Genomic DNA, 12759 nt, shown 5'->3' with positions numbered 1-12759 from the left:
GTGTTAGGATAGTAGTGAAGACAGATGCTGCAGTTTCCGCAGCATGCCGGCCGTGTGTTTCTGTCACTGGCAGCTAAGTGCGGCCATCTGTTTCTGTCCCCTCAATGTGGACATGGCTACGTTATTGCCACAAACTTGCCAATATTAATGATTTTATTAATTACTGATAGGGAAGAAACTGTTTCAATGCACGTAATGTACTCATGAGAAGAAAAAAAAAATAGAAATTGCGTTCGGTGCGTTTGGCTTGCTACGCTGGCCGCCATTTTTGTTTTGGTGTCCCGCAGCAAATGCGGGACGAAAAAAAAAAAAGTTTTCTTTTCGCGGGAAATTTAACCCGTGTAATGATCGCACCCCTGATTTTGTGTCAATTTTTCGGACAAAAAAGTGCGATCATTATGCGAGTAAATACGGTATTACCCAGACTGAAGGTTTAAGAAGTACAAATTGCGGGTTAAGTTAACGTTTGCCTTTGAGTAAAGCTTCTCATCGCTCACACAGCTGTGAAGTCACGTATGGAGGGATCATTCGTATTGCCAAGAATCCACACTTCAAAGCAAGAACCTGCTCTTAAAGATGCTCTACGTTGCAGCGAAGCCATGTACTGCTTCAGCATAGCAGTACTAGGATCAAAAGAGGTGTTGGGAGCAAACGTACAAAACAAAAACATTTAGGAACCTTGCTTTAGGCAAGCAGTTTGTGAAGTAACTTCCATAAAAGCTTGTGTGGCTGGCAATGCCATTACTTTCACAGGCAGTATGAGCCAATTAATTTCTTTAAGAGCTTTAGTTGGTAGTGCATATTTGTGCATGTATGAGTTGTACGTGTTTCAGAATAAGGTACCTCTTCAGGACTTCTCGCCTCTGCCTAGTATGGAAATGCCACCTACACTTTCTTTGGTATCTTTAAGTTACACAGCCGAACTTAGTAATCAGACGGTTAAACTTTTTTTTTTTTCAAGCATAATTCTTGTTGCGTCGAGCTGTTGCCCCCTACAGCAAAAGCCATGATGATATCTCTGTGGGTGACTGCAATGGTTGTGTCTGTTTTGTGTTGGACGTATGCAGCCGGCGAGCGGTGGTCCTGGGTCCATGGCGCGGTCCGAGCTGTCCTTCACCACCTGGCACAGGCTAAGGTCGTCGGGTGTCCGGCTCAAGCCGGATTCGGATGCAGGGAAAAGCCAGAGCCTCCCCAACCTTCTTCGACGGTCGGCAGCCGTGGCGGGACGCATGGACGTGGCCGGCAGCTGCCTGCCGCTTTACACGCTGCAGGTGGGATGGGAAAAGCATTGCCGTGATCTGAAATGTTATAGCGCGCAACAGGGCAGGGATGAACAACACAAAAACAAATGGTGTCAGTGAATTGCTTTATTTTTATATTTTATTTACATTTGAGGAATAGTATGTGAATTACATTCCAAACGAAGGACTCGTATAAGCTACCACTTACCTGGTATAGCTCACAGATACACGCTTTGTAGGTATGCTGCTGACTGAAATAGAAACTTGGATGGTGTGGGCCTTAGACGAGTAAATTACGATATGTTGAAGTTTCTGCATCCAATAGCTTATGGTTGTGCGTTGTCATAATTCATTTTGCTCTTACTTCTCAACATACTGAAATAGATCGAGAGCAAATGCGGTTTCCCCTACGAAAATGTTCCAGGGCCCCTTTAATTTTAGGCCTGCAGCAGTAGACTCTGTGTATTTCTCTTTGTGGATGAAATCCACCGGCTGAGTTGAGTGAACCACTTGCTGAGGACACTGGTGGAGGTGGACATGTTGGCAGGTGCAGTCAGTTGCGATGGCATTTTCCTGCCACAAATGAGCTGATGTTGTTCTTGGTGCCCGTGCAGGTGGGGATCCCGGGCATCAAGTGTTACACTAGGCTAGAACTGTAATTACAGGCATTGATGTGTGACGGTGTGATGTGCATCCACACTATTGTACTTTGCGAGAAGGAAAGAATCTGCTTGAACATATGTTTAATGATGAGCCCCATTGTGTGTGCTGGGTGTGCAAGATTTCTCATTGCATCATTAAAGCTTACTTGGACACAGGAAGGTTTTATGTTTTAGCATATCTTCCTGCATTGCATGGATGTCACTACATTTAGTCATGCATTCTGATGAAGAGCCTCGGTAGCAATTCTCTTAACGTCGCGTACTAATTTAAATCTGTTTAAGTTGTACAGTTGTCATTACATTTAATTGAAAAAAACCTGTTAGCAATTCTTATAATGTTGTGCAATAATTCTGTGATGTGTCTATTGAACCACTGTTCACTCTCTCAGTGCAAGCTGTGTTGACTCGTTGTCTCATTGATGCTTTTAAGAAGAGTTGGCCATCAGTCATTTGCACAATACTGCAAGAATGTTATCTCATTTGTGGGGGCCTGCGAATACCCGAATATCATCAAGTCGAACTGAAGAGTGGGCATTAAAAAAATTTGATTTGCCAATCGAATGTTGACTTTGATATTTGATGAACCGAATATTTGGTATAGGGACCCGCGCAGTGCCGCACGTTGTGTTTGTCGCGGCGCATGAGCTTCCTGTAGTCCACCTATTTCAGTATCTGAGATGTGGCAAATCACACCGAAGCTGACAATGAAAAGGCGCCTTTACTAATGGCACCGACCTCATGCAGTTGACTGGCACAGCCACAATCATGTAATTTTATGTAGCATGTACTCTAATGTTGCAAAATATAGTTACCATATTTACTCGATTCTAGCACGCCCTCGATTGTAACACGCGCCCATTTTCCGTGACCAAAAAATTAAAAACGTTAGAACCTTGATTGTAATGCACACCCGTTTTCTCTCATTTGGAAAAAAAGAGATTTATTCCCAGTACACTAAAGTTGCGATGAATAAAAACACAAATGGAAGGGGCATACCTTGCCGCCAAGATTTTCACTGCACTGGTACAAGTCCCGTTGGGCAATACATATCACTCGTTGTTGTTGTCGGACAGCTCCTTATCGCTATCAACAGACCAAAGCATTTCATCCTCGGTGCCGTCCATGGCATTCAAAATCCTGAACTTCTTGATGTTTTTTGTTGACCATGGCAGACGAAATCGTGCACCATGCATCTTTCACCCATACAGCAAAGTCCTGCAGCAAGGCACACTTCTTTTTATTGGCGGGCAAGAATTCGTGGCAGCCACTGACAAGCCTTTGGTGTAGTGCTCCCGAATTCTATCTTCCACTGGCTTGTTCAAACAAACATCTAGCGGCTGGAGCTGCAATGTCATGCCGCTGGGTATCACGACAATGTCGGTGTTGCATGCAGCCAGCTTGTCCTTGATGTGCTGGTCAAGGTGGCACCTGAACGCATCGAGCACAAGCATCCCACGCAGACCCAAACTGCCGCCGGGTCTCTTTTTCCAAATGTTATCAATCCAGTCAGCGACCAAGTTCGTGGTCATCCAACCTTTTTCATTTGCATGCACAATCATGCCACTAGGAAACAGGATCCTTCGGGAGCGTCTTCCGTCTGAAGATAAGGTACGGCTGCAGCTTGTGCCCATCCACAGTGCAACAAAGCATTGCGGTGACTCTAGTTTTTTCGTAGCCGGAAGACAAAACACGCACTTGCTTCGCCTTTTTCTTTTCAACGGTTGTGGTGGCAGGCATGTCAAAGTAGAGCGGTGTCTGATCGGCATTTCCAACCTGTCCGAAGTGGTAGCCATTTCTGTGGCGCAACTTGAAAACGCATCGCTGAAAACTGTGCAATTTCCCTTTGTATTCTTTGGTCAATTTTTGGCATATCCCTGTCTGCCTTCAAAGAGAAAAGCCTTCTCTTTTCGTAAAATTTGACAGCCAGCACGTGCTTGCTTTGAAGTCACTCCACATTAGCCCTTTCTGTAGGGCTAACTGCATCGCCCATACTTTGAGCAGATCGGTCGTCACCAGCCGCTGTGCCGATCGCTGCTCTTGCATGCATTTCGCGAGCAGCTCTTCTATTTCGCCGAAGCGGCCCTGCTTCGGTCCACTGAAACCATTCCTTGTTGCTTTGCTGGTGAAAATATTCTCCTTCTGTTTGCACCAGTCCCACACGCAAGTTTCGGGAACTCCGAACGCCATGATGCAGCCCGATTTCCATCTGTCTCCACGTACATGATAACTTTCCTTTTAAATGCGGCATCATAGTGGACTCTGCGTATCTTTGCGGTCAGCGCTTCCATGCTGATTGAATAAACGGGAAGACAGGCAGTAGTCTAGGTTACACCAGCGCCTGGTTACACGTACAATATGGAGGTATGCACACGGAGAAAGCTATGGCAGCTAGGCTAGAAACCCGTATAAGGTGGCCATTTTTTGAATGCCGATGGCAATATGGTAACGTGGATTTAGGGTCGTACTCGATTGTAACGCGTGTCCAATTTTTGGACCCGTTTTGTCGGAAAACGAGTGCATGTTAGATTCGAGTAAATACGGTACTACATGTAGGGCGTCAGATCTGAACCTATTCACTGCCAAATGACCTGAGTGGCACGTTTCTGTGACCAGAGGCCATAGCGCGCACCATTTGTGCTCAGACCAAACCATAACTTGTTGCATAGTGGAAGCATGTAGATGCACAAATATTACTTGACTCAACGTAACCTTATGTACAAAAGATTTAGCTGCTATATAGGACGTAGCTATTCTCTGGAGCAGCTTCACTGGGAAACATGCCAAGTGAGACTTCCACAATTGCACTACTTCAGTAGCTTTCGCAGTCTTGTCTGCCAAGTATGTCTTGTCTTGTCTTGTAGTCTTGTCTGCCAAGTCGCAGTATGTCTGCCAAGTATGTCTGCCATACTGCCAAGTATGGTGCTGTTGTCACTCTTGTCTGCAGGCTTTATTTCTATTTTAGGCTTGTGGAATGGAATGAAAAAGTAATTTGGTTTGAGGGGCTGCGAATGATAGGTATTCAAGCAGTGTTCTCACTTCATTTGTCGAGAGTCCAGGGATGTTTTGTTTGGTGTGCCATGAACATTAAAATGGGTGGCTTTTTCTTCTTTCTTGACAGGCGTCAACGCATGGTGCAGTTGATCCACCTGACGCCCGGTCCGTGTCCCTGCTGCGCCTCTTCATGCGAAGCAAAGCTGGCAGTGGAGGTTCTCTCTCCAGCAGCCATTCCGAGAACTCGGACTCTGTGAGCACGCCCCGAGATGGTGCCACTGCCTACCAACTGCAGTCATCCAGCGAGGACTCCAGCGGATCTATGGATTCCAAAAGCGACAGCAGTGAAGACCCGCCGCCGCCGCCAAAGCCGGTGGAGCCGCTGGTGCGGAAAGTGCTGCGGGCCAGCACAAACCTCGTGGGCAGGGAGGCCAACAACAACAATGTGGAACCTACGGCTGCCAACGACAATGAACGGCTGAGGATGGCCACGTCCGAGAGTGAGGAGGAGACGTCCCAGTGCTTCGAGGATAGCCTTGTGGAAGCGGCACAGGCACGCATGAAGCCTGCCAATGCAAGGAGCCCGATCCACGAGGAAGAGGAACCGTTTGAGTCCAGTGGAGATGAAACAATGAAGGATAGCCGCGACCTGCTGAGCAGTGGCGGAGGCACATCTTCTGACAATGCGGGCGTCATTGAGCGGCGCAACAACGATGTGAATTCTTCATTGCGTTGCGCCAAAGGTGGTGCTTTGCTCGGCGGTCCCCTGGGAAAGGAGAGGATAAAGAATGTCTTCACGACATGCAACAAGAACAGCAATGCCATGGCCGCTGAGTCAGATGATCGGCAGTCCAGCCGCAGCACGCAGACCAAGCGTTTCAACTGCAATGATGGCTCAGGATCCAGTTCTACGAGGAAGGTGTCAGACAGTAGCGGAAGCGGAGAGGAAGGCCGAAACGCACGCTCTTCGAGTCTCCTCTCAAGTGGCTATGTGAGCCGACAGAACTCTGTGGACCAGATCCACCGGCAGACATTCCTCCTGAGTGCAGGTGGGAACAGGAGAAAACAGCCGCCTACGGCAATAGCTCGAATGAGGCACTCGAGCACGCAAGTGCCGGTGCACATTCGGGATCGTGGCATTCAGACCAGCGTGGAGGGTGCTGTGGCAGAGAACTCAAACTGGCTGTACACCGTCGACGATACGTCGGCAATGTCAGGACAGCGAAGCTTCAATTTGACATTGCGCCCCCAAGAAGCTGGCTCAAAGCAGGAGGTGGAGCCAAAGCGATCTATTTATGTCTGCTACCCAAATTACTCCCTTCCGGATCTTAGTTTTCTGAAGGAGCTGGCCGCCGCCGAGGACAAGCCTGACCTGGTTCTACGTCCCACGCAGCACAAAATGCCACAGCCTGGTGTGTCGGAAGCAGCCGCCGACGGGGCTGTGGGGTCTGCACAAGTGCCACCCAGCGAGTCGCCCGTGCACAGGCGAACCCACAGCAGCGAACCGCACTGGCGGCGTCCCAAGTCGTGCAACGACTTCGAGGACCTCTCCCGGCGCAACCTGAGTCACATTCAGGACTGGGACTCGCTAAGCGTGCTGCTGCCCGCTGAAGTTAAAGCTATGGTGTCCCACTTCCGCCATGCGGCTCCTTCTTCAAATCCTGTGCCGGACTCTCAGCAACAGCGGGGGATCCTGCGCAAGCTTTCAGATGAGGCCAACAGCCGGCCAAGGAGCCAGTGCGACACCCTCGCTGCCGACGCTGACAGGATGTCTGCGGGCACGGGCGGCTCAGTTGAGTTCCCTAACCGGCGCCACTCGCTGCAGGACTATCGGCGGCTCCTAAAGGGCCTCCCTGACCTGGATGGCTTGCTTCCACCCTGTCCAAACCTGGCCTGCAGTGGAGGCTTGCAGCGTGACAGCTCATTGCCCCTCTCCCGGACCAACTCGGAGGGGTCTTGGCGGCGTGCCGGAGGCCGGAACGCAAGGCGCTCTGCACCTCTGGCAGCTACCTGCTCATCGTGTCGAGCCAAGAAGGCGGTGAGCTTCAGCGAGGACCTGAATGTTCACACAAACGACACGAGGTCCATGCGAGGAGCCTTCTGCAAGTGCACGTGTGGCTCGAGTCCTACGACGAACTATGGTCAGTGCTGCATGTTGTGACGAAGCTCTTCGTGTGTGTGTCTTTTCATGAAATGAAATTGCAAGTATAGTACACTTCTGGTTATTTCAACCCCTAGTAATTCAATTTTTTATTTAATTTGGTCCTAGCAGAAGGTCTTGGCCAGGCGCTTATGCGATACTATGGGACCAAAGTTTCATTATTTCAATCCTGAAATTAGTCTTCGGAGGATAATTCAAACTTGGCTGGTCATCAAGCGCCTGCGTGAACCCAATGGTGACCGCATTGGGGACTCCAGTAGTGGCAGCACTCGTCTTGGCTGCGATTAGTGTACAGTGAATGCATTAAACATACGTTATCTCCCATTGAAAATGCCTGTTTTCGACCTGGTCAGGAATATTTTGAAGGAAAGTAGTATTACAATGAATTATTACAGTATTCACTTGACATCCCATTCTTTCTTTTTCAAGTAAATTTGTTGGAAAATTGCTTGGGTGGTGCAACCCGATATGAAACCCAAACCATGTTTGCAATAGCCTGCCATCAGAGTGAGCCTAGCCAGGGTCAAAGGCCATTGCCATCGCAACGTGGAGGCATTGGACGGCGACAGAATGAGTTTTCACATAGCATAACAACGGCTATGCACCGATTTCAGTCTAATTATGAAAGCACATTGAAATAAGTTGTTTACATGCTAAGTTAGCGGCAACAAGTCGCCTGACTTGTTCTTGATATTCCAGATACCCAATTGTATATCGCATGACAAACTAGTCAAATGGTTAGTCTAGGTGTGGGCTGCCATTAGATTTGTGATTGTTGCGGAAAAGTTTGTTGAATGTGGAATATCAAACATGCTATGGATCGTACAGAGGTCGACATCTTGTGTTTCCTCATAGGCAGTGATAAAGTGCTGTTCGGAAGGGATGATGATAGACATTAAGTAAATAAGTCTTTATTGTGTGAAAGTAACGTTCCCCAGTTTCATTGTTTTCTTATTGCCAGAATTGGAGGTGCGATAGGTGTTTCTTGCTAAGAAGGCGGGTGCATGGTCGATTTCCTTTTTGTTTGCGCACTCCAGTTTTCATCATAATATTCTAGTACTTGGACTCCATAAAATGGGGCGTGCATATTCAATTCCGGGACGTGTTAGAATCTGGGCAAATACAGTAAAACCTTGTTAATTTGAAGTCCACTATACGGCAAGAAGTCAGGTTAAGCATAATTTCGAATTACCCCAAAAGAAGAAAAACACCCAGTAAAGGGACGCCAAATTGTGCCGCACAAGCATGGTACCTTTATTTTCCATGTAGCAGGATTACTTGGTACGGTAGTTCACTGAACCCAGGGTCATGGGGCGGCATCTTTGGCAATCATTTTCCGAGGTTGTTCCACTATCTCGAGAACTGGTGCTGGATGCCTCGAAGTATGTATATGGCCAAGTGGGCTCTAGGCACTATGCAAAGATAATTAGCTCGACACAGAGCCAGAAACAATGTCAGCCGTGTATGCAGATGCGTCCACCTCCGAGTCTCGTGAAGCCCAGGAATACCATAATGATCTCTATCCCACTAATCATGCACAGCACTTCACAGTCACCAATGCTACACTCATTAACCAAAGCCAATGCACAAGTGGCCTCATTATCATCTCGATAATCGCCTACTGTCACCCAGTTGGTGACTTCGCCTTCCATGTACTAAGCGCATGACGTCTGCACATCTGCTTCTTTGCTTAGGTAGTTGAAGTGGCGAAGCCTATTTGGCCTAATCCATCACCCCCGTTGGTGCCTTTGTACACTTAGGTAAATACGCGCGTGGTTGACATTTTTCATGTGGTTGGGTATCGTATGCACGCAGTATACCAGTAGTGGAGAAAACGTGCCAACACATGCTGTTTTAGCCTTGTGTTCTGTATTCATTGCACTGTATACAGGGAAGTTTGATACATTAGAATCTTACTTTGTTAGACGTAGGACAGAGTAAGTTGGGCTCTTGCATGGTGAAAATCGTCACGTCAACACATGGACTGCAATAGCTTTATGTAGTTTTCTTGCCACAGCGTAACCTATGCTGCATGATAATGTGTGCTTCCTTGGGCACACGTTTCTAGGAACAGGAGCGCCTGTTGCAAGACGTTAAGGTGTCTCTTGCTTTGGCAATGCAGGTTCGTTGGAACGGCCGTCAAGGAAAATGACGCTATTGTTTGGTGGTAGCCAGGATGACCAGCATGCCCCACACGAGTTTGCTCTGTCACCCAAAGGTCTCTCCCCATCCTGGGGTATGTCACCCTTGTCCAGAAGCCAGCGAGAGCTCGTTGAGCAGAAAAAGGGTAAGGGGCAGCAGCTGAAAACTTGTTGAGCAGTGGTACTCGTTCATTATTAATGCAGGGTACCTTTGTAAAATTTGAACACTGATAATGCGACGTGAATGCCATGTAGCATAAGTGGATTGAGCAGATGTTAATAAGATTAAAACTAAGCATTTCCTTAAACTCATCGAAAGAAGCTAATAGTATGTGTGCCAGCAGCTTGGAGCTGTTGACTGTACTTCCACACTTTGCATTATATATCAAATTATTTTGCATATCTGCAGCTTTCTTGCAGTAAAAGAAGAATGAAGGATAGCTCACTGAGGCTGTGCACACCATACTTCTAAGCTGAGGCGCGATCGGAGATCTTTGTTCGATACGGGTTCTGTTCGGTTGCTGCAATGTCACAAAGTGGCAGTATGTAAAATTTCCGAGAACAGGGCGGAGAGAGCAGCCAATCGGCAAGCGGTGAACTCCCGGAAGTTTACTTCCCTCATTTGTCATCTGCTTGCAGACAGTATACTACAAAATGAAATATTTCTCGTCTTCCAACAAATGAAATCGTTATCTAAAAATTTTTTTTCTCAAGCTTAAACACGTTTTCAAATAGCATGTGTGACTACTGCAACTTATAACTATTAGTTTCTCTGCGTTGTCCCGAGGTAGTGTCGTGCACAGCGAGAATAAAAAAAAAAAAACGACGGGAACAGTGGCGCACTTTTCAAGAGGCAGCAACAACATTCCAGTGGCTAGCTGGTACCGATGATGGTGTCGATTTCGCTGTACAACGAACGCACTATTTGTTTTGAGAAACGAAAGTGACGCCGAAATTCGCTTTCTGCCATTTCTTCAAGCGCGTTTCGCACCCCCACCTGCTCTCCTTCCTCCTCGAGCAATGCCAGCGCAACAACCCAAGTTCCCAAAGCAAACTCAATTTTCTCGAATTAAGCTATGGATTGGATCCGAATGTGCCATTCCGCAGTCGCAGCTGCCGGTTGGATCCAATCTAATCCACCAGATGTGCCATGTGAAGCCGGTTTCGTAACGAGCATATGGTCGCTCCAAACTTCCCAACTCCCGGTGGGTTCGGCACCTAGCAGACGACCTGCTCAGTTGCACGATGATTGACAGGAGCGTGTTGTCATTTTGACGTCACCAGAAACGTGGCCGTTCCCTGCGGCTGGTGAGGTCGGCGCAGAGTAAGCCAATTGCACGCACTGGTAACTGAACGAATGCACTGAACAACGATCTCCGATCGCACCCCTGGGCTCTTGTGTGCAACAGGCTGAATGAAGTAGCTAAAAAAATTTGGAAGAGTGCCTCTAACAAGCAGTAGTACTTTTGCAGGTCAAGCGCCTGCCCAGCTCTTCTCTGTCCTTGCACTTTTTGTGGCTTTATGTTGTTGAACAACTGACATAGCTTGTTTTCACGGTCGGTGTACTTTCTCTACATTTGTGGCATTTGGGCCCGCTTGCATTGCAGGTCTTTTGGACAACACAGTGAGGTCTATAAGACAGGTCCTCGACTGCTACAACACAGAAAAAGAATCCCAGGTGAGAGCCATCACGTAATTTCTTTCTTTTTTTGTCTTGATGGTTTGTGGCTTGTCATCGTGAATACGGGCCACAATTCTACAGGATTCTTTAACCCTTTGAGGGTCGAATTATTTTGAAGAAAACTTTCCCGGGTGGTCAAATTATTTTATCACGGATATTGAATGTACAAGATGTATAAAGTCGGGAATAAATAGGAAAAAAAATTAGGGAACAGTATTTTGGTGTCGGCATCGCTCAGAACTGCAATATGTTCAATAGTATTTTAGAGTGTGGTACTCCTTGAAACACGAGTCTCCGCGCAGCCGCAGAGAGCGAGAATACCTCATGAGCGGCGGTGATAAACGAGCTAAGAGCCGTGCCAATCAAGATAGAAATCAACTTCCGCCGCCTCTGCGATAACGTGCCGACAAAGATAAAAATCACGTTTCGCGCGCCTCCGTTGCGGCGGAATCGAAACCGCGAAAGCGCGTTGCCGCTGAGAGCGAGAATACCTCGCGAGCGGCGGTTATAAACAAGCTAAGAGCAGCGCCAATCAAGATAGAAATCAACTTCCACAGCATTTGCAAGAGAGTGCCGACAAAGAGAAAAATGACGTTTCGCGCGCCTCCGTTGCGATCACGCGGCGAAACCGAAACCGCAAAAGGGGTGTGGCCGCAGTCTGCGCGACGCGCTGAAGCTTGAAGTCAGTTCTGTTTATCTCCCCAAGAAGGTAGCACAAATTTCAAACGCTTCTTGTAAGACCTAAGAGGTGGCAGCACCTCCCAGTAAGTGTGCATCGTCATTATGGCGCGAAATTTCAAACGGAGGGTCGAAACCGTACCCGTACGGCGAAGACCTTATCAGTGGTGCGCTCCACACTGAACGCATGAGCATTGTCGGTGTTTGGCAACTTTTGGCTGTTCAGTTTAGGGGCAACCGTGTGGGGATGCACATCGTTGTGCGGCCTTGACTGCCGTCAGTTTGAGGTGCATTCTGCAAATTTAGTTCGGAGCTTTTAGGCTTTATGCCCCCATGCGAGTTTCCGTCGTTCCTACCAGTATGTGCATCATACAGACTTGGTAAGCGTTCACAGTAATTGTTGCGGCTGATTGTCAAAAAAAAACAAACTCCACTTCACACACGCTGCTGTCAGTTCAGCCCGTGCGTGCGATTGCAAGCCCAATCCCCTACGGGTACGTTGTATCCAGGGCAAGCTTCCCGCGACAGCATAGGTTGTTTGGCACTGCTGTTGGCCAAAGCGCACCTTGTGGTGAGTAGCCGATGGAAGTTGCGATTTGGTGCTTAGTCAGCGCAACCCGGCGCAGTGGTTGTACGGCACTTGGAAAGAGCAGAAACCACTTTGGCAACAAAAGTGAGGGCACAGATGGCACGGGCAACTCGAATGGTGGCAACTTGGTTCTCGATCGCCCTGATTTCGACGCCACAGATCAGTCTGAGAAATTGAACTACCCACTGTACAGCATCCGAAATTTAAATCGCCACTCTACATCAGTTTTGTGGAGTTGATGGCGGTGCCATGGGGAATTTCGAATATGTGAGTGGGTCTGAAATGCTTCATGCGAAGTCCACGGGTTCTCAGACATTAACCTTTGAACTTTCATAAATTTACACGGATGCAAGTATCCCAGTTGCATGCTTCAATTCTTAGATACACGCGGCTTCTTGGTCTACATATTTTGCACATGTTGCAGCCATTGAAAAAATGTTGTTTTGGTTATAGTGCAGTATAGCTTATAATGCAGATATTTGCGACTCCAGTAACGTACACTATGATAGGTGTATGCTGTACTACACAATTCCCATTGCACATACAATCACATTACACAAGGTTCGGTGACAACAGACACAGCAGATGGGATCAACAATAATGTTCAAGTAAGTT

General features: G+C 47.7%; 1 protein-coding gene across 2 annotated transcripts in view; it reads left to right on the top strand.

Annotated features, from left to right (window-relative positions):
• Positions 1-12759, top strand: part of LOC139059144 (uncharacterized) — a 114373-nt gene that overhangs the window by 82257 nt on the left and 19357 nt on the right. For both annotated transcript variants that reach the window (XM_070537127.1, XM_070537126.1), the window contains exons 5-8: positions 1068-1271; positions 5022-7035; positions 9178-9342; positions 10804-10874. In XM_070537127.1, coding sequence (XP_070393228.1) covers positions 1068-1271; positions 5022-7035; positions 9178-9342; positions 10804-10874 — 2454 coding nt within the window. The remainder of the gene's footprint in view (positions 1-1067; positions 1272-5021; positions 7036-9177; positions 9343-10803; positions 10875-12759) is intronic.

The sequence above is a fragment of the Dermacentor albipictus genome, chromosome 4 (assembly GCF_038994185.2).
Source record: "Dermacentor albipictus isolate Rhodes 1998 colony chromosome 4, USDA_Dalb.pri_finalv2, whole genome shotgun sequence".
Classification (NCBI taxonomy): domain Eukaryota; kingdom Metazoa; phylum Arthropoda; class Arachnida; order Ixodida; family Ixodidae; genus Dermacentor; species Dermacentor albipictus.
The sequence above is the reverse complement of the archived record's forward strand: the minus strand, read 5'-3'. Positions and strand labels throughout refer to the sequence as shown.